Genomic DNA, 20,604 nt, shown 5'->3' with positions numbered 1-20,604 from the left:
ACATTGGTTGAATGGCACTCCCAAGAAGGAATTCTGAAATAAAATTAAAAACAAAGCAGTGGAGGGGAATGCATGCATTTCCATATCGCGTTACCAATGCAATATGTATTTCCATAGCGTGGTAAATTTTCGAAGTAATTCCCGTCGTATCCGATTAAGAAAGCGAAACGGTGCGTGTCGCGGTAATAAGGAGGTGTTCGCCGGTGTCATAAACAGAAATGAAACGTCGAAGTTTTGCCTCGCTGAGCTCGAAATAGCTCGGGGGCTGCCCACGGCGGAGTATTTAACGCGATTGAATTTCAGAATTTCACAAGTATACCTAACGTGCGAAATGGCCGGGTAGGCTGGACTAGACCGATCGCTCCGCGTACCGTGACTCGATCGTCGTCGTTCCTATAGCCATTTCGGTGCAACCTTGCTCGGGCAAGGTGGTCACATATGGTCGGCTGCACCTGTCGAGCCGCGAGCACGCGCACACCCAACTGGTGCAACGCTATTTCCGAGGCACGTGCATCTAAGCGAACGAACGAAAATAAGATCTCGCGAAACAGAACAGAACCGCTGAGGCAACGATGTGTAAATTCGACGTGCTATGCGTAATCGGGGAAGGACATCGCGCGGTATAAATAAATATATATAAGCGAGAGACTTAGTCGCGGAGAGTTTCGTCACGTAATCGTGAACATTTATCGTTTGTCAATGTTTAAGACGTTCAGGCGGGTGTACCTACGTGTGTCGCGATAATCACGACAAATAGCCTGATTAATTGCCCCCGGATGGCGATGCCCGCCCGTTTGGCGGCTTCGTATTGTACAGTCGCCGTTTAATCTTAACCGATTGCGCATCACGTGCTTGATTCAAGAAATCACGAACAGTCAGCCAATCAACGAGATTCAATGAATCTCAACTGTCATTGCACAATTACGATATTGATTGTGGATACACACGGGCCACACGTGTTTCCAAAACGCAGATATTCTTTGCGTGTATTTTTCTAATACAGGCGCATCTTCGCTTAATAAATAAAAAAAACGGTAAAATCCATTAATTTCCAACATTATAATAGACAATGTCTATCGTTACGTAATCGCCAGGAGCCAATATTAATTAATGAGACGTGCGAGGGTAATGCGAAAATTGTAAAGGATGCGAACCTCTTCGGATAGATCATTAGTTTTCTATACATCATTAACTATTATTCCGCTGATTCCCCTCCGTATCGAAAATCTTTCAAGCGTAACGAATACACATAAATCATTGTTTCCCGCTCTTTTGAGAGATAGAAGAGCGTAAAACTTCAAACAAAATAACTTCACCTAAAATAAAACCTGTCAAGTTTTCAACCGGTATAAAAATATAACAACACAGTAAAATAATTTGTGTTAAATTTAACTGATGCCGTCTGTCCCAAACGGTCCACAGAAATTTTTTGTCAATTTAATATATTATGGGTTGATTGTTCCAACCTCTTGGTAAATTTACCTATTAGGTAAATATATGTTTGTCTTTATTTATTTATGAAAAGAAATGAAGATAGACACATGCTTATCTGGTAGGTAAGTTTACCAAGAAGTTGGAACAACCGGTCCTAAGTACATATCAAATATCAACATAAATATCATGTTATATTTTAACATAAAAATAAATGTAAATTTCATAATTTGACGTAATTTTTATGTAATAATTTAATGAGAAAATTATGTCACATGTAACGTGTTACTTTAACACTATTAATATTAATGTAACATATATTACGAGATCATGTCGAGAAATAACAGTCGTTTTTACAGAATAAACTCAACATTTTTTGTCAACAAATAAATTCTGTCACTGGTACTAAGGAACAAATTTGTTGTGTAAAATAAAAAACACGTGCACACCGTTCGATTATGCAGTCGATCAAACGCGTTTAATAAAAGTCGATCGATCGTTAATTATCTCGCGGAAAAATCGATTCGAGCGGTAATTCTCACGGGCGAATAGCGAGAGAGGGGTTGGCGCTCTTTTTTTCCCGCGATTAGCAAATCGGCGGGGGCAACGAAAGAAGAAGAGGCCAACAAAGGAAGAGAGGTTCCCGTCCTCCCCCCTCCCATCGGTCACCTTTAACGCGCTCGCCGAGGCTCGACGGCTGCCGACGGCATCGCGATCGCAGTAGTCAAACGCAAACTGTCGCCGAAGCGGCGAGAAGAGCCCATCGCCGGGCTATATACGCGAATATCGGGAACGCGAACGTACGAACGAACGAACGAACGAATTTGCCTACCTAGACGATGTGATCGGCCTCTCGTTGCCTCGTCGTGCCAATTATATCGACAATTTCCGAGCGGCTCTAAAGTCGCCCTCCGGGCCGAGCGTTCTCCGGGCGACCCAATTCTCCGGCCGGAATATAAAGATGGGGAACAAACGAAAATAATACTAACCTCGCGGCGGGGCACGTCGTGTCTCCTCGGCGGCTCCACCTCCGTCATCCGGGGAAATCGGCCCGAGATTGCGTGCGAGGACGATTGCGAGAGAGCGATTTCGCGACACGGCAGCACGGCGGAAAGCACCGACGATCCCCCGCGGCCAGGAGTGTCGTTAACTCGCGGATCTTCGACACAAGTACGTCGCCTTTGATGAACGAGAGTGATCCACGACAACGCCGTGAAGTTGCCCGCGGTACGCCGTACCAATCTCCGACGTTTGCGCCGAGTCGCGACTGAACGGAGACGGAAGATTCTACAAATTCTGATGAAAACTTTGTACCGGCCGATTGTTTGAATCCGAAGCGTTAACGTGCGGTTTTAAAATAACAGTCTGTTTTCGAAAAAAAAAGGAGAAAATAGAATATAGCTGAAGTAAAAAAAATAATCTGTGTAAATCCATAAAATGTGATAATTCGTGCATCGAGTACACCGTACAACGAATCATGTTCCTATTAAAGATCGAGCAATTGACAAATTGTAAGAAACCTGAAACGTTAAACGGGAGCATTAAATAACGTAAAATAACGCCAGTAACTAGCTTCAATTAATTTACTCGCGAGATGTAAAAAAGAAAAACGAAAGAGCGAATCTCAAACACCGGGCGCAAGTCCGCGACGGTGTGAAGTAAACAGAGATGCGATAACAGCCGCGGCAACTTCAGGTGTGACGCGCGCAGGACATTGACAAGTGTTACGACGTAAACGGTGCATCTCCTACAAGAAGAAAAAAGAGTCGCGCAGACTGCACATCATTCGCGTTGGATAGATCGAGAAACTGCGAAAATGGGGGTGAAGAATTTCATCATGAAGAGGATTCCCTTCTGCAAGCTGAAGGCGAAGCGAAAATACCGTGAGTTCGTTTCGAAAGTCATCACTCTTCACCGTCCGAGGACAATAGCGTGTTTTTCGCTCGTGAGACACGTTTGATCTCGTGCGAGGAGTTTCGTTCGTCGTCGTGCCAGTCTCCACGGATTTCCGAGCAAAACAGAAAAGCCAAATAAAACAGACGAATACGTCGATGTTTACCTCGGCGGATTTTTTTTTTTTTTTAAATAATGCAGTTTAACCGCCGTGTCCGCTATTGTTTACCGTTACGCCGATTAGCGTCACTGGCAACCGCGCAAACAATTAACAGAGATACTTTATCTAACCTCGGACGAGCTGAATTCGTTATCAATGAGCGTGTGATATCTGGCCTCGAGAAATCGGGCGACCTCAAAGATCTCTCTCTCTCTCTCTTTCTTTTTCTTCTACATGTGCGCCGATTCGATCACGTTGTTGTTATGCTATTCGCGAGCAGCGCGCGATGCCTTTTTCCGTATTCGACAAGTGCATTTGCCTGAAACGTGGCAAACGAGCGAGAAATGGAAGTGCCAGGGACGACGCCGCGGGATCGGAGTGTCAGTGTTCGGAAAATCCTATTCGCGCTATCACCATGACCATGTTAAAATGTAGTTTAGGAGCCGAGAAACACGTACGCGGGGGAAGAGGCGCTGCATCGTAGCGCAATCCTCCATGTTCGTGGAGGAGCTGCATCCATCGAGCTTGCATTTCCATAAATTCGCGCGCGCGTTCTCGTTCGCTCGGAACAGGGGATTTTTTTTTTCAATTAAGAAACTTGACCTCGTCTTGTCGGAAGCACAAAAAAAATTAATCTTCTGGAAGTCTCGAAATAAACGGCGGCATTGTGTACAAAAAAACTGACGCACGCGACACGTAACTCTTGGCGCACGCAACGGCGGCCTTGTTAATTTCTCTCGCTCTTTCTCGCGACAGGTTTATCGCGATCTCACGATTGGCACACGACATTAGCGGCATTAACGCTCGTCGCCGCCGCGAAACTTTCACGATGCTGGAGATGCAGCGCGTTTAGTCGTTTTTTTCTTCTTTTTTATCTCGCCTAATCCACATGTGCAATGCGCGTGATGCGTGATTCGAGCGCTTCAACATTTAATGACGACGCACGTGTAGGATTTCCTGCAACCCTGCGACCTTAATTTTAATGGCAAGTTTCTCCCCCCAGTTTGGAGTCAATCTTCTTTTTCTCGGCGAAAATGACGAAAAGATCGAAAGTCATTCGCCACCTTTTTTTCTTTATTTTGAACGTTACTTTTGTAAATTTAAATCTCAACGTAAAATTTCATCATTAGCTGCTTGCAATTAATTGAACACTAATAATTTTTTATTAATTAACTGTATTTTGAAAATTCAGTTGTCTTTTTTGATTACCTGTAACTACGCATGTTTTGCTGAGGAAATACTTTGCCGAAGAATACGTTATTAAAATTAAGATTGCAGATTGTGAAATATCTCGTGCAAACACATCATTCGTCACGAATTGCGTGCTGAAAATTCTGCATCTCTGTGGCGGCGGCCGAGAGGCATATCACGACATTGCCAAAGGAATTTGCCACAACGTCTATCACATTTCTCTTCATTATTCTTTTCGAGATAACGTTCTGCTCTGTAATGCGGTTACCCAAGCGCCTATTAGAAAACATTTTGACGGAACAGGTGAATCAGCCTGTTGTGATGTTGCATAAGGATACGATAATGACGCAAAAAAAAAAGAATTTAATTATTCCCCCTCCATCTATTGTCGAGATGGAACGATACGTTAAAAGGAGCAATCAACGATTGTTAAAAAAGATAACCATGCTATTAATAGCTAATTGTAAATTAATTATTTCTAGAAAATGTTCTTACGTATGATACTAGCTTAATTCTAACACGTTACAAATAAAAAGAGAGGTTCAAATTTAATATTTAATAAGTGAGTCATTTTACTTTTTAATAATAAATATTGATACTTTTTTACGGATCTTATTTTTCAAATATTTTTCTGAAATCTTTGCCTCGTGCGGAGAAATCAGTTCAGATTAACTTCCCTAGTTAAAGGGTTAACGAAGCTGGAGGGCAAAGTCGATCGGAAGGGGAGTCGATTAAAGTGGATGTTTCAATTAACGTTTCAGCGTAACCACGTTTTCTCGGAATTAACAAAATATTTCTTGCAAAAAAGACAGGCATAGCTGATAATTAAGCACGTGGTTTTCCACGACTGATTTTTTTCGCTAGATGGCACAAACGGAACGGCGCCGGTGCAAAATGCGGCTCAGACAGACCAACCGGCAGATTCCGACAACGTCAGCGTCGGAAGTGGCAATTCGAATCTTAGTACCGGTGCACTCCAGGTATGAAATTTATATATTTTATTATACTTTATATTACTATTATACATTGCATTGCAATAAATATGGTGTAAATAAAATTCTACGTGCGCGATTAAAATTTTAATGATTTTAAATTTGATCCAAATTAATAAAACTTCACAAAACACAAATGTAATGACTTCATCCTTGCCATTACATCATCCAAAATTTTTATACATTGTTTCCTTCTCGTTCTCGATTTTAATTGATCTCTAATTAAATATTTTTAAGGATTAATAATAATCTTAGGATTGATAATAATCTTATTTATTTCACTTAGCTGGTAATTTTATATAATAAGTAAATTTTATGAAATATAAGGATAGAGAGATAATATAATATATAATATTTTTATATACTTTGCAGAATATCAGAGAGCAAATGGCGGCATCTCTGGAACGGATGAAAGAGCTGGAGGAACAGGTCAAGGCGATTCCCATGCTGCAGGTGAGTTCTCACTAATTTCCTATTCTCCCACCTACGCTTTCGTAACGTTCATCGCCCGGCATATAATTTGCACCCAGGCGAGGAGCTCTTCCGTTCTAGCGAAACGTTCATGTGTAAGAGATTCCCGCTGCTTTATCACGATCTCGTTGTTTCCACTCAGGAAAACGTCTCGTTCAATGCACAAACGATGCGAAAATGTAAAGTTCTTCTCATACATTTTCACAAAAATGTTTCAGTGAGCTTGTATTTGCAATCATTTGCTTAATAACTGCTATTATTCTAACAAAATAAACTTGTAATATGAAAAATAATAAAGTTGAAGAAAAGATGATTTTTAATATTTTGTTTTTAATTAATCTTATTGATTAAAAATTAATTTTGTCTTTGTTTAACATGAAACATTCTATCTGTTGATATAAAAAACTTGATTTAAAATTATTACAATCATTAATTTTACTGATGCATTTTTTCTTACTTCCGTAACTCATTGTTTTCTTATACTACAATTTTATCAGTCTTGATAAAAGACTGCACTATTGCCAGACTTATCTAATTCCACGCGCACAATCTCTTTTTTTTCTCCCGCAGGTGCAAATCTCAGTATTGAAAGAAGAGAAGCGCAATCTCCTGCGGCAAGTGGACGAGCTGAGTAGAACGAATTTCTGCAACGACGCCCTACATAGGTATCGCAGTCAGTCATTCTCAGAACAGCGAATCACCTTGCAAAATCTGAAGAACTCTGCAAACGTGTCTACCAGAGACATGGGAACCATGTGCGGTGTGATGACAAGAGACGTCGGGGTATCGTACCAGCCAGTAAGAATTGCGTTTCTATTCAGTTATTGTATACGAGCTATTTATTTATGCAAGCATATATAAGAAACATCTTAAAAATCTTGAAATTCTGTTTCTTTATTAGAATTATTAAATTAAATATATTATATTTTACATTATTTTAATACATTGATATATTAGAGCATAATTTTAATAGTTTCATTAAACTTTACTTTATGCCACGCACACAAACATTTAAAATTCTTTTATCTAACTTTATAAATTTTATTATTTGTTTTCAGTTATTAATTTAATTATTAAAAATGATAAGAAACTAATAAAATTAAAATTAAAAATTATATTAATACTAAAGTTAATTTAGACAGTCCTTTGAACTTTGATGTTATTTGATTACATAAATTATATACTCTTTGCATTTTTAGTTTTATTTTTAACTAAAAGCTCTCAAACTCATTGAATTATTCGTCGATTTATGTATATCCAGAAGTGAGTAGCAATTGCTTCCCTAATTAGAAGTGAAAATCGGAATTTAAATGGCGATACGTAATTTTATCATATACTCGATTCCGTTACTTCGCATGTCGTTTTCTTACATCGAGCTACTTTCGTACGTGTACATGTTTTGCATATAAATATTTATAAATATACACGTCGAGATTGAACATTATAAACATATTCGTTACAATATGTATCCGCTCTTCAATACTATGTTGCGTTTTTTCCTGAAACTTCCCAGATATGTCATCGGCAATATAATCTGCTCGGTACGCAATGGTTCGTAATATTTAAGGCGATTAATAATATACAAAATCGATATTATGTTTTCTATGTAATAGTGTGTAGCAATTACATCAATATTAAATAATGTCAGTTTAAAAGTTGATAAATATACTTTAATAATTTATATTCAATTTTGTTGGAAGTTCTTAATGAATTAACTGATCGTATGCAGGTTCGAACGAGAGATGTCGGTATGATAACAAGCACACCGATCAAGCCATCGTTACAGAAAAGCCATCTGCGAATCGAGGAGATTGTACCGGAGATCCAGGACCAGAGCACTGTTCTAGCAAACGAGACATTATCAAACCTCTCGAACTCCCAGCATTCTTGCTGGAAATCGAATTTGACGCGCAGTCAATTGATGCTGGAGGAGATCCTGCCGGAGATACGAAAAAAGCAGCTAACAAGAACTCCGCTTCAAGTGGAATCAATACCGCCCAATGAAAACGATTCAATTAGTCGTAAAATTATGAAAAAGACTCGAGACTTCGGTATCAATACAGAGAATAAACCCAAGAGGCTTCAGTACAGTCATTTCCTAATCGAGGATATTGCACCAGAAATAAAGAAGGAAATTAAGAAGCGTTCCTGCGGTACATCAACAAGATTGAGTATGAAGGATGTCCTGATGAATGAGGATGTTGAATTGCTCGTGGAGCAGGCTTTGAGAAATTACAAGAACAGCCTGGTAAAAGACACTTTCTCTACGGGCATTCAATGCAATCCGGAAACACCTGAGAAGCGGGATCAGGCGGTCCAGGTGATGGAACAGTTCAAAATGCGTTCGCACGTGAGTGTAACTGCCAAGCCGATGTCATCGGAGATTGGGACCCAAGTCAGATTTGGTTCCTGCACCAGGAGCGTGTGCGTCGGACCGGATCCAGTGGCGGTGCAATCGCCAGTGTCGTTGAACTTGATGAACTCGAGGAGTCATTCATTCAACTACGGTGATACGCGGACGAAGACAAAACCCAGCAAGTCAGTCGCGGTGATGGTGGAGGACTTGGTGAGAACTATCGCTCGCGGCACCGATACTTCCGGTCTTACGCCAAGATGTCGAGACTTTGGCACTTCGACGATGAAGAAAACGTTGGTTGACGTGTCAGTCGGTGAGTCTGTGAGACCACACATTTCAATCTCCTGCGCGGCGAATTATTGCGACAATTGCAAGGAAACGATCAAGAGTCTGGCAAAGCAGATCACGAACAATGCGGAAAACAACTTAAATCATCAGAACAGCAACATGATATCCAGGATTCCGAGGCCGTCCCATATTCCTCTGAATACTAGCGATCATAGAAGACAGTTCAAGCGTCAGGATACTTACACAAAAATACCAGCCTCTGGTGTGATAAGATACGATGCCGACAATAAGGAACAATACGACAGTAGCAATCGGTTAGTCATTTATATATTTATTTTTTTTATGAAATTTTTGTGGAAAGTAGAGATTTTACACAGACTAAGAATTTAACATTTTTACCGTAAAATAATCCCGTAATCTATGAAAAATAAATTATATATTAACTATATCCAAGTTATTTTGCAAGAAAAATAATGAACTGGGAAACTAAATGAAATTACCTTATGATTCACGTATAATCTATATAAAATATTAATTATTTACTTGCGGATAATTGCAGATTGCATGTAATTAATTATTTACTACGCTTAATTCTTAATTTATTGTATAATTTTAAATCTACCTCTAAACGCAAGTAAGGTAAACCATTTATTATCCCTTCAAACTTCGATCCACCCTTCCCGCTCGACTACACTTCACGCCATCTGTTATTTCCGTGGTCGAAGGTCGCTGTTGCAAAGGGGGTTGTTTTGCACTAAAGTGGGAAGAGGGTTGCTGGGTTGCACGAAGCCAGTTACAGAGCCGCGTATGACGTACTTCGTGCCGGCCAAGCGTGCCGGATAGTTTGTTATTCTTTTTGAATTCATGGTAGTGTACGTGTGTTGAATGCGTCATCAGGTGCTCTCCCTGGCACAACAACCACGCCATAAATATCGCGACGGTATCAGTGCGTGTCCCATGTTGTATTGGCAATGGTGAACGAGTAAGCATATTCCCTCGATCTCTCGACAGATCGATGCTGCAACAGCAGCCGCAACGAGCCGCTACTCATTTATCTAGCGATCTCGAAGTCTCCGATATCCTACCTTGTCCGGCCACGGAAGGGTAACATTTCCTCTGCCAATATGATGTCTTTTATTTACAGTCCCATTGAACGCCACCCTCATTTTACCCCATTAGTTTCCTCAGTATTATGTGAAATTTTTAATATTAATATCTAATATAATAGTTTAATATAATATTTTTGTGTTAGGTTTCTTAATCTTTTTTAATTATATCAATTATTAGATTATATTAATTTTATTTAATAATTTCACAATTTTTTTTACATAACATTTCTAAAGAAATAGTAATAATTAACTAGTAGTGTTATATGTATCTGTCAAACATTTTACAAAATAGACAATTATTTCTCTTTGTCTTTTGTAGTATTCAACAGTTACAATCCGAGAAAACCAAGGATGAGAAGATTGCATCAGAAGAGATGCATAAGGTGGAGAAGGAGGCGGATAACGAGGAGAAATCCGAGCTACCCGAATCAGCTCTGTTTCAACCAATTCAAGATAAGCCTAGAAAAAAGGTCGAGCCCTCGAAAGAAATGCAAGCCGCTATGAAAGTGCTCAACGATAGTATCAAGAAGTCACCTAGCAGAAATATCTCTCATCAGCTTAAGAATGCTACAAATATTATACAGCAAGAATGGTTCAAAATATCCAGCACATCTAGCGCAAATCCGTTAGATGTCGAGGATTATCTGGATCGTTTCGAAGAATATTCCAGTACTCTACTGGAATACATCGTTAATATGACAGATACCAGTGGAAATACAGCGATGCACTACGCTGTCTCTCATGGCAATTTCGACGTGGTGTCTATATTGTTAGACTCAAAAGTCTGCGACATTAATAAAGCGAACGTGGCTGGTTACACGGCTGTGATGTTAGCTGCTCTGGCAGAAGTCAGAAATTCCACGCACGCTTCGGTGGCGAATAGATTGTTTCAGCTTGCCGATGTCAATATCCGAGCAAAATTGGTAAGTTCTACTATATTAATTACAATAAATACAATACAAGCACACTATATTAAGAAATATTCTCTTATTTTTTATAATTTTTTCTGGGTAAACAGCATGGGCAAACTGCGTTGATGTTGGCGGTATCGCACGGACGCAAGGATATGACACAACTACTCCTAAATGCTGGTGCAGCTGTTAATATCCAGGATGAAGACGGTAGCACCGCGCTAATGTGTGCCGCGGAACACGGCCACACCGACATCGTAAAATTACTCCTTGCGCACCCAGACTGCGACCCATCTATCGTCGACGTGGATGGTAGCTCAGCCCTGAAGATCGCCCTGGAGGCGGGTAACAGGGATATCGGAGTGCTACTTTACGCGCACGAGCACGTTAATCGGGGTATCAGTCCGTATTCGACTTTAAGGCGAAGCAGAAGGGGTTCCAAGCCAACAACACCTACTGGACCGTCTCCGTCGGCTCCAGTTAGCCCAGCGCCATCACGACGCATTCACTCGTCCAACGTTTCTCTGAACACATCGAAATATTCCAAATAATTCTAATAATAGATCCTTAATTTTCGTGATCCATTATGATTTTTCTCTTCCTACGTTATTTCGAATGTAATAGTAATTGGCAAGCGACTCACAGTATAATCAGAACTTTACATTTATTATATTTAAATGTAACTTTTCTTTTATATGATCTTTTTCATATTTTCCTATAAGTTATTATATTTATAATGAATATTCTCATACTATCTCTATAATACTGAGAACATGCGACGATACGTTGAAGTCCTCTTGCCTAACAGTCGATTTGTTTCGATAGAACTGTATTGTATAATTTAAGAAGTCAAGAATAATGCTCAACACTGTATATATCTATTCAGGGTAACTTGGAAAAATCTTATAGTTTAGTTCTTCGTAGCAGTAATCTTTAGTAATAATCCATTGTAGGTGCTGTTAGACATTTTGACGAATCTTTCACAAATTCTTCATAAATTTTATACAATTTTGATTGTAATAACACACCCTCGAGGAATACAATTTTTTCTCTTAGGCGGGTTGTGGAAGTACAAAATATTTAATATTTATGATGATATAATCTACAACAAAAATCGATCTTTTTGTGTTTTTTCTTTTTTATAATATTGAACATTCCAAAAAGAACGGTTGTCGATTCAAGTTTCTTAAAATAGAAATTTATATAATATTTAGTACACTCAAATTTCAGGCCTAATCTCAAATTACTTCTTGAGGGATCAAATCGGTATCGTATATATACATTTATATGTACGATTTGCTGCAGATTACACCGATATGAATAGAGAAGCATTAAGTAGCAATATATGTAATAAATGTAGATGTTATAACAGTGTGAGATTTTTACGATTCAATGATTGACGGCGTTTTCATGTGTGAGCGACATCAAACGTACTTATCATTGTTCTACGTTGAGATAAAGATGTTAGATGATGAAAATTGTATAAAAACAGTATATCTAGTTGTGAAACGCGCGAACGTCGAAAGACTTATGAAAATTATGTTTTTGAACTTGTTAACAATTTTCATATCGAGAATTTTATATACGATCATATCGAGATGTTAATATATGTTTATTTAACCGAACGAATCGTCAACACAAGCATTATTATAAGTATCGCGCATTTACGTGAAAGAATAATACACATTGAGCGTTTTTCTTATAAGGTTGTGAATAGATAGAATTGTAATTAAATTATTTAAGTTCGAGAGAGATCAAAGAGAGATCCATAGCGTTATCGTAAGTGTTTCTCCGTCTTCGAGAATAATTCTGTCACAATTGTTGGCGTGAGATATAATTGTCTGTATATCGAACGTGTATTAGACAATGTGCGAAACACCCTGATACCGTAGGAATCTAGAAAGTAGAAAAGTACTCCTTATTGTTTGTGCCTTTATATTTAATATATAATACTATTAATAACTTACTGAAACATGATTCTTTCCAAGCACCCTTTGTCCATCATCATTTAATTAATAATTTAATTTCTAAGAGAAAATTTTTTTAATATTTTACAGAAATGTTAAAAGAGTATAATTTATGATAAAATTTATAAATGAAGTAAAGATAAATTTGATAAGAGGGATAATATTAAAATAATATTAAAGTCCATAAATTTTGAATAATTTTCAATTGTGCCACTAGAGTCATGATTGTGAGCATTGGTATTATTGATTGGGGATATAATTCCCCCTCCCTTTCTTTAATATAATATTAAAACAATTTATAATTATCTATAAAATATCAGAATAATAATAAATCAGTAAATTAATATTACATTATATTAACATAATTGTTCTAAACTGTGCAAAACTCTAAAATTGTCGATCTTTGATATGTCAGGAACCTAGCATTAACTTAATTTTCTCGTCATTCGCTCGCAATGATGCAATAGGTAGCAATAGGAACATAGGAACTTCTTTATTACACGTTTACTGACGTCTACAATCGTGACGTTGACGTATATTGACATATATTTTCTAGTCTCCGGTTGTGTCTGTTTTTCTATATAATTGGTAATTCGCAAAGCGTTATATTAACAAGACTTGGATAGATTTCTTGGCCAAATTATACAAATATTTTGTGTATTTGAGGTTATATTTATACATGAATATTTTTCTGTTCAAGTATCGCCGTTTACAGCTTTAATACAGCTGGACAATATATTTGTACTGAAATAATTCTGACTACTGTGTGACTGGGTAAGTTAATTTTATTACATATATATTATTACACATTACATAAATATATAAGAATAAAAAATTAAGCTAATCCTGCAATACATATTTTTTCAGATAAAAACAGATTGAAGTACTTCTCTTGGTTTCTAAGAATATTTTATAAGACAATAATTTTCTTCTACGTCTGTTCATCTATTAAGCTATCAAGATTGCTAACAAAACTAACAAAATGCGACGTGCCCATTCAGGTAAATTGACATATGTTAACAGATGCATTGATAATTTCTTACTTTATAATTTTTATTTTTCCAGGGGGTTATGGCTATGAGCCATTACCAAGTACATCTACTCACAATACTATGCAAGATGAGAACGAAAGGATGACTGAAAAACTAGGGGATAAAATTCAAGCCTTAAAATCATTATCCATTGATATTGGTACAGAAGTAAAATATCAAGAGAAAATGCTAAAAGACATAGTTAGTAGTCAGTATGATTAATTTTACATGTTATCTTAAATTTAATGAGAAATAATACGAATTTATATTTTAGGATGATGATTATGAAAGAACAAGCAGTTCGTTGTTTGGTTCTGTGGCACGTGTTTTGCGTCTGGGAAAAGCAAAACACAATTATTATATCCTTTACTTATTTCTTTTCTCTGTAGCGGTATTTATCGTATTGTGGATAGTTTTAAAGTTTAAATGATTCTACACAAGATTTATATAGCTAAGTGAAATGTATATAAAACGTAATTAAGGTTTCTTAAATAAGTTATTCGGTTAGCATTGAATTTTACATTATATCGTCATAAAACTTTACTCTTATTTTATAAAGTAACATATACATTGTTATGCCGTTATAAAAAAAATATTAATGCATTAGAGATAAAGGGGAGGATGGTATACTCTTGGAATAAAGAGAAATAAATATATTTTTTACAATTACGTGGTTAATAAATTGGTGATACGAGCAAAAATGTTTTATTTTTTGTTGTAAATTTTAAAATTTTGGCAATAGTCTAGTTATTTTAGAAGCTAGACGATAGAAACGCCCCCTTTTTTTACCATTTAGTTTGATTTCTCATGACGTTGGCGATCCTGCATGCATGTACATACACTCGTATAAACATGTGGTATTTCTAAAAGAATTGATAGGTTAGAAGCGCGATTTTCTCTTTTCGTGTTCTCTTGGACGTTAAGAATTTTAATAAAAAGTCTTACAAAATGAAGATTAAAACTTTGCGAAAGAATCCTTTGAGCCGCCCCAGAAATAAAAATGACGTAGCGGACGATCAACCGAGTACTTCGACTGAGAAAACTGCGGAAGTTTTGCTGCCGTCTAACAGCAACTTCAATCACATCAAATGTAAAGCACTGAGATATCAAAAATGTCAGGAATTGATGAAGGAAAGAGCAAAGGCGAAGAAGGCGGCGAAAAAAGCAAGGATACAGGAAGATGCTCCGAAACAGGTGCCACATACTATAGAGAGTCTGCGAGAGAAGGATGAAACTATGATAGTAGGTGATCTGGATGATGAGACGAATGAGGAACTCAAAGTTGAGTGTGAGCACGATGAATTCGCTGCCTACTATAGGCAGGAGTATGAACCCAAGGTCCTCATTACATATGCCGATAATCCAAACAGGAAAACGAGAATTTTTGGCAGAGAACTCACAAGAATAATTCCTAATTCTATCTCTCTGTATAGAAATCGTTCTGGCGTTAAGAAGATGGTCAAGAGTGCTACTGCCAGAAATTTTACAGATATAATAATTGTTAATGAAGATCAATGTAAACCAAGTATCCTTTTTAACAAAATTACTTTGTTGATGTAATATTTTTATTTGTATTAAACTAATATCTTATGTAAATTTGTAATTAATTAATAAGGATTTATTAGAGGCACTATAAATGTTTTTAAAATGTTATTTAATAAGCGACTCAACTAATGTTATTTGACAAATTTATACTACAAGTTGTATAAGATCAGATCAGGATGAGATATTACATTAAATTAATTTTATCTTGAAATAATTTTCCTTACATTAATGTTATGTTAGATGGTATGTTGATCATTCACTTACCTGATGGCCCTACAGCACATTTTAAGCTCAGTAATGTAAAAATAACAACAGATTTGAAGCGTAGTCATAAAGAGATTACCGAACACCGACCTGAAGTTATTCTCAATAACTTTACCACACGCTTAGGTTTTACCATTGGCAGAATGCTGGGAGCATTGTTTCATTATCAGCCACAATTTAAAGGAAGAAGAGCAGTAACATTTCACAATCAAAGAGATTATATATTTTTCAGACATCACAGGTAATTTCATAAGTTTTTTCATTCTTAAGGGGATCCTAAAGTCGTCTTTTACCGGCAGAATTGTACAATTTGTTCCAATGTTTAACTTTTTATTGCATTTACAGAATTAAAAATCTTTCTCCACAATTAAAGTATAGACGATAACAATGTGTGGACGTAACGATTTTATACAAAAAATCAAAAAAAATTTTTTAATTGTCGGCATTTGGCGTGGACTCCTAACAAAATGTGCTTGATATAAAAATTGTGCATCTTGTACGTATATAAATCAAGTCAGATCTGCACATGAGTGAACATTAAGGAACAATACTATGCTTTGATTGAGCGTAGGCATCTTAATAAAAAAGATACACATTGGTAAACATTTTGTATCTCAAAAGAGCAATCTAAAAATTTTTTTTAATTCTTGATATGAAATGCAATTCATAAGCTGATATTAATACATAAACTTTAATTCTGGAAATGGATTTCTAAATCTATAAAAGAAATACATACAAAATTTTGTTAATACGTGCACAAATAACTGCATTATTGACCTCAATCAAATTTGACGAGTAGTTTAGCATCCCCTTAATAGATTCTACAAAATTGCAATATTTTGATAAAATCTATAACTGTAGATAAAAAGATCCGTTAAAATCATAGAATTTATAAAGATATTTAAATTGTAAATAATTGGTTTTTATTTTTTTTTTTTTTTTTATTAGTCAATCTTATATTACGGAATTTATAAAATTTATAGTGAGACTTAACATTGCAAGTTACTTTACATCTGATATGATTATTTATATCTAATGAATTACTTTTCAGATATGAATTCAATCTCAAAACTGGAAAACCAAGATTACGAGAATTAGGTCCACGGTTCACTCTGAAATTAAGATCACTGCAGCATGGAACATTCGATAGTAAATATGGAGATTACGAGTGGGTCATAGAGGGTCGTAGACACGCCATGGAAACAAGCAGAAGAAAATTCTTTTTGTGAATTTTACATATTAAAATTATTTACGAAGGAAATAATTTGTTGAAACAAAATTATATGATTATATGCCAAACATATAAATAAACTTTATTAACTTCTTCGTACAAAAATATAAATTTATATCATAACACTTATGAAAAGGGCATATCTAATTGGTCTAAGTGAGCAGATGAATTTTTATCATTTTTCGAATAACTATACTTTCCATATGGCTTGGCCAGACGCGGTTTGAAAGAATTGAGAGATACTTGAGTGCGATTTAAAACATAAACTGCAGCTGGAAGGCCTCCTACGTTTACACCAATTATCTTCATCACCCAGAACAAATCGCCAGCTGCCATTAAAGCCTATAATAAATAACAATTTGATTTCAGATCATAAAGTAAAATCTTACTTAATTTAATGTTTTAATTTTCATTGTAATAAAAACTTACATCTTTAAAGTTACATCTATCATAAGTGAGTAGAATTATTCGTCCGTTTATTTTTACCATCCGACCAAGTTCTAGCAAAAAATCCTTGTAAAAGAACTTATTGTATGACTTATTTCCGCTTCTTTTACCAAAAGGCTGCAGATTATTTAAAAAAAATTATTTTTTACAAAAGGAATTAAAAAATATTTTTAAAAAGTTGATTATAAAGAAAATTTTTAAACATTAATTGTAAATTTAAATATACATACCATATCAGTAACAATAACATCAATAAAAGAATCTTTGAATGGCAATTTTGAAGCAGTCCACTGTACGAGATCTATTTTACACCCAACTGTCGAAGCATTCATATTTGACTTTGTTCTATCTGTAGCTCTGGAATCATTGTCGCCGCATAAGACGTATGTGTCTGGATAAGCAAGTGTTGCCTAAAAATTTATGCAAATGGAAATTTATAAACTAGATTAATTTTATTTATATTAATTTAATTATAAATATGCTGTACCTCTATAGGAATAGAACCTCCTCCACACATAGGATCTACTATTATATCTCCTGGTTTAGGGTTCGCCAATTTTAGTAAATTATAACATATAGTTGATCTAAGAGTTGTTGGTCCAAAATTTATGATGTTTCTGTTATGCTTAGATTTGTGCGTCACACGTAAATGTGTTATTAGTTGTTCTATAACATTCAAAAATAAAAAATTAGTTATTAATTAATTTATGACTATTAATACATATTTAATTGATCCTGGAAGATACTATTATAAACCTAAATATATATTTCTTGTTAAAATTTATTAATTTATTAACTCTCATTTTTCGTACCATCTATCAGTTTGCAGACAATTTCTAGATGATACATGGATAAGTCAACCAGCCAATGAAACTTGTCTTGTAATACCTCTCCGATAACTCTAGCGACATCCGTGGATTCAACTGTATGTTTGCCGCTTCTCTCGCATGTTACTCTGTATTTCAGTACATCATTTTCCTCAGATTTCGAAGGATCTTGCCCTCTTTTTTTCCCTTTTTCTTCTTTCATCTCTGATACATTCCAGTCAAGAGGGTCTTTTTCTTCTTGCTCTTTGTTACGTATCTTTAGCATTTCCGCTTTGACTATTAGATCTTGTTCTTTAGCTGCAGTATATTCTTCAATTGTTGGATAAAGTTTTCCTTTAAAATCTGTTGCACATTTCCATGCTTTAAGAGTTTTTTTCCATCTATCATCTGAGTTAGAGAGTACATTTGAATTATAGTTCCTTATACATAGTAAATCTGATTCTTTGTCTCTGTGGTCCTTGGCAAACGACAAGGTTCCATTATCAGCTACTATAAATATATGATCTATCGATCTCATTTGTTGAACCTACAATTTTGGCGGTAAAACGTAATATAAATATCCTATTCGTGTCTATTGTCTAAAAAAAAATCTAGATGGAAGAGTACTTTTGGAAACTCGTCCCAGTCAATGTTGAAGTAGATTCTTCCGCGTTGCTTGACCACCCGAACATCTTTGCTCAATTTCTCCTTGCACTCATCGATCGCTTCCCACTCGAAACCTGCGATTCAACGAAATTATATTATGAAATTGTTGTATAGGTAAGGTTATGTTTAATCATCACGTGGATTTCTCTTCATTTTACGGATAAATTTACGAATAATTTTGTACCTGTGTCCACAGTGACTGCAATCGTAAAAATATTGTCTTTATCACCAGACTCTGCAAAGAGTTCACTCACAGATTCGCAGATACTCATCGTTCTTATTCTCTTGGTCCTCGAGAAAAATACACGCCGTACATTCACCTGAAGCTACAGCAAGCTACAGTGCTACATGCTGTACACACACACACACACACACACACACACACACACACATACACCACACAAAGCTATGTTGCGCATGACTTAATTGTGATTTTAATTTGTTTTTTATTATTAACAAAGATTGTTTAAAAATTTTGTGGGAAAATTAAAGCTATTGATTTAATCTTTGATCTCGTAATAATTATGTTAACCTTTGTGGACAGGATTCTTAATATAATTAATGTGTATTACGCATTTAAGAAATTAGCATTATTGATCGATTTACTAAAGTGTCAAAGTAAAATTGTATATATTTAAATATATTTTTCACTTATTTATACATCATTAATAATAGATAATTAATATTGAAGAAAATAAAATAATAATTTACAGCGTTTTATAAATTTTAATAACAGAATTTGGTTTTAATTTTCCTTCTATTTCCTTGCATTTCTATTTTCCTAATTCGAAATTTCCTGTCCGAGATCGTACGAGAGGGATAATTGAATAAAATTAATATTAGAACCTGCAGAATATCAATCGTTAAGCGCTGCAGGGGTGAACGACACGATGTCTCTTCAATAAACAATTAAGATGAACAGATATATATTGTAATGACATCCAACTAGAGAGGCAGACGCGTCTCATTTAATGACAGTTATATCAATAAGTATATTTTTGGTACGTGTGCAGTTGCATAAACTCGCGCGCACGTTGCGGCGCGGCGGACGTTGTAAATGGACCTGCATCGGATATGCAGACGACGTTATACCTTTTCGCGCTGTCAACTAACGTGACCGCGTCCGGCAGCGCCGAGAGCGCTTTCCCGTGTTTTAATCTATTTCATTAATTAACGAAAATTACTCTGACACTCGCGGCCGGTACACATTCCCCGCTTCTGCGACGACGGACAATAAAATCGATGCTATTTTATATGATGCCGATATAGGAGATGTCGCATATTCCGCTAAAGTGCAGCACGAGCAGCGCTATTGTTAGTCCGCGAGCATAATTTTGCGACTAATTAAAAATTAATCTGACGCGGGACATTCGCTAAAACCGAAATATACGGTAACGTTCGGCAAATCCTTTTTTAATCTTGGAACGGCACCTGTCAGGTTGGGGGAAAAAAAATATTGAATTATTTAAATCGTCTAACCGTTAATTTATCTCTACCTTCTGGATGATATATTATCTTTATTATTATCCCCCCAATTAATAGATTAATATCGATATTATTGTACAAACAGCCCAGAGAACATTATGACGTCTTAAAGACGTCTAAAAGACGTCTTATATTTCTATAAGACGTCTTATAAAACTATCAGAAAGACGTCTTTTAGACGTCTTTAAGACGTCTTATGACCCGATTTAAGACGTTTTTAAGACGTCTCAAAGACGTCTAATTTTTTTTATTTATGACGTTTTTGAGACGTCTTATATAAAAATTATTTTAGACATCCCTGGCGAAAAAATTTCTACAAAATTCTAAAAAACTACAAAAATTTACAAAAGTGTTCCAATT

At 36.0% G+C, this 20,604-nt stretch overlaps 4 protein-coding genes across 10 annotated transcripts in view; 3 read left to right on the top strand and 1 right to left on the bottom strand.

Moving 5' to 3' along the window:
* Nucleotides 1-12,768, top strand: part of LOC105833884 (KN motif and ankyrin repeat domain-containing protein 3) — a 38,619-nt gene extending 25,851 nt beyond the window's left edge. For 3 of the 4 annotated variants that reach the window (XM_012675966.3, XM_012675969.3, XM_012675968.3), the window contains exons 5-10: nt 5,540-5,655; nt 6,040-6,120; nt 6,709-6,936; nt 7,868-9,096; nt 10,211-10,814; nt 10,910-12,768. In XM_012675966.3, coding sequence (XP_012531420.2) covers nt 5,540-5,655; nt 6,040-6,120; nt 6,709-6,936; nt 7,868-9,096; nt 10,211-10,814; nt 10,910-11,353 — 2,702 coding nt within the window. In that variant the 3' untranslated portion in view covers nt 11,354-12,768. Of the gene's footprint in view, nt 1-1,726; nt 3,315-5,539; nt 5,656-6,039; nt 6,121-6,708; nt 6,937-7,867; nt 9,097-10,210; nt 10,815-10,909 lie in introns of those variants that run through there. The other variant, XM_012675971.3, reaches the window with a different exon arrangement.
* Nucleotides 12,769-13,202: 434 nt separating this feature from the next.
* LOC105833890 (BET1 homolog) lies at nt 13,203-14,466 on the top strand. Of its 2 annotated transcripts, none has more exons than XM_036292673.1 (5): nt 13,203-13,357; nt 13,470-13,543; nt 13,637-13,770; nt 13,835-14,008; nt 14,075-14,216. In XM_036292673.1, the coding sequence occupies exons 3-5, from the start codon at nt 13,752-13,754 to the stop codon at nt 14,077-14,079; spliced, it is 198 nt and encodes a 65-aa protein (XP_036148566.1). In that variant the 5' UTR covers nt 13,203-13,357; nt 13,470-13,543; nt 13,637-13,751; the 3' UTR covers nt 14,080-14,216. The 2 variants fall into 2 exon arrangements, with proteins under 2 accessions (XP_036148566.1, XP_012531433.1); XM_012675979.3 differs by having other exon boundaries at nt 13,204-13,357; nt 13,835-14,001; nt 14,075-14,466.
* A 144-nt stretch (nt 14,467-14,610) lies between these two features.
* On the top strand, nt 14,611-16,854 carry LOC105833889 (probable ribosome production factor 1). 2 transcript variants are annotated; one of them, XM_012675977.3, is made up of 3 exons: nt 14,611-15,325; nt 15,586-15,850; nt 16,661-16,854. In XM_012675977.3, the coding sequence occupies exons 1-3, from the start codon at nt 14,749-14,751 to the stop codon at nt 16,836-16,838; spliced, it is 1,020 nt and encodes a 339-aa protein (XP_012531431.2). In that variant the 5' UTR covers nt 14,611-14,748; the 3' UTR covers nt 16,839-16,854. The 2 variants fall into 2 exon arrangements, with proteins under 2 accessions (XP_012531431.2, XP_012531432.2); XM_012675978.3 differs by lacking the exon at nt 16,661-16,854 and adding an exon at nt 15,955-16,027.
* Nucleotides 16,855-16,888: 34 nt separating this feature from the next.
* On the bottom strand, nt 16,889-19,138 carry LOC105833887 (THUMP domain-containing protein 3). Of its 2 annotated transcripts, none has more exons than XM_012675975.3 (7): nt 18,944-19,138; nt 18,721-18,833; nt 18,100-18,640; nt 17,775-17,953; nt 17,518-17,697; nt 17,270-17,404; nt 16,889-17,182 (listed from the first exon to the last, which is right to left on the bottom strand). In XM_012675975.3, exons 1-7 carry the CDS (start codon nt 19,029-19,031, stop codon nt 16,967-16,969), a joined length of 1,452 nt encoding a protein of 483 aa, XP_012531429.1. In that variant the 5' UTR covers nt 19,032-19,138; the 3' UTR covers nt 16,889-16,966. The 2 variants fall into 2 exon arrangements, with proteins under 2 accessions (XP_012531429.1, XP_012531430.1); XM_012675976.3 differs by having other exon boundaries at nt 19,014-19,137.
* Between the last annotated feature and the right edge of the window lie 1,466 nt (nt 19,139-20,604).

The sequence above is a fragment of the Monomorium pharaonis genome, chromosome 10 (genome assembly GCF_013373865.1).
Source record: "Monomorium pharaonis isolate MP-MQ-018 chromosome 10, ASM1337386v2, whole genome shotgun sequence".
Classification (NCBI taxonomy): Eukaryota; Metazoa; Arthropoda; class Insecta; order Hymenoptera; family Formicidae; genus Monomorium; species Monomorium pharaonis.
The sequence above is the reverse complement of the archived record's forward strand: the minus strand, read 5'-3'. Positions and strand labels throughout refer to the sequence as shown.

Bases quoted from the DNA above. Each gene is read 5' to 3' on its own strand.
- LOC105833890 (XM_012675979.3), top strand. The intron at 14,002-14,074 runs GTTAGTAGTCAG...TTTATATTTTAG, and splicing joins AGAAAATGCTAAAAGACATA to GATGATGATTATGAAAGAAC.
- LOC105833889 (XM_012675977.3), top strand. From the start codon at position 14,749: ATGAAGATTAAAACTTTGCGAAAGAATCCTTTGAGCCGCCCCAGAAAT. The intron at 15,326-15,585 runs GTATCCTTTTTA...ATGTTATGTTAG, and splicing joins TGAAGATCAATGTAAACCAA to ATGGTATGTTGATCATTCAC. The intron at 15,851-16,660 runs GTAATTTCATAA...ATTACTTTTCAG, and splicing joins ATATTTTTCAGACATCACAG to ATATGAATTCAATCTCAAAA.
- LOC105833887 (XM_012675975.3), bottom strand. From the start codon at position 19,031: ATGAGTATCTGCGAATCTGTGAGTGAACTCTTTGCAGAGTCTGGTGAT. The intron at 17,698-17,774 runs GTACAGCATATT...ATAAATTTTTAG, and splicing joins GAGGTTCTATTCCTATAGAG to GCAACACTTGCTTATCCAGA. The intron at 17,405-17,517 runs GTATGTATATTT...AATAATCTGCAG, and splicing joins ATGTTATTGTTACTGATATG to CCTTTTGGTAAAAGAAGCGG.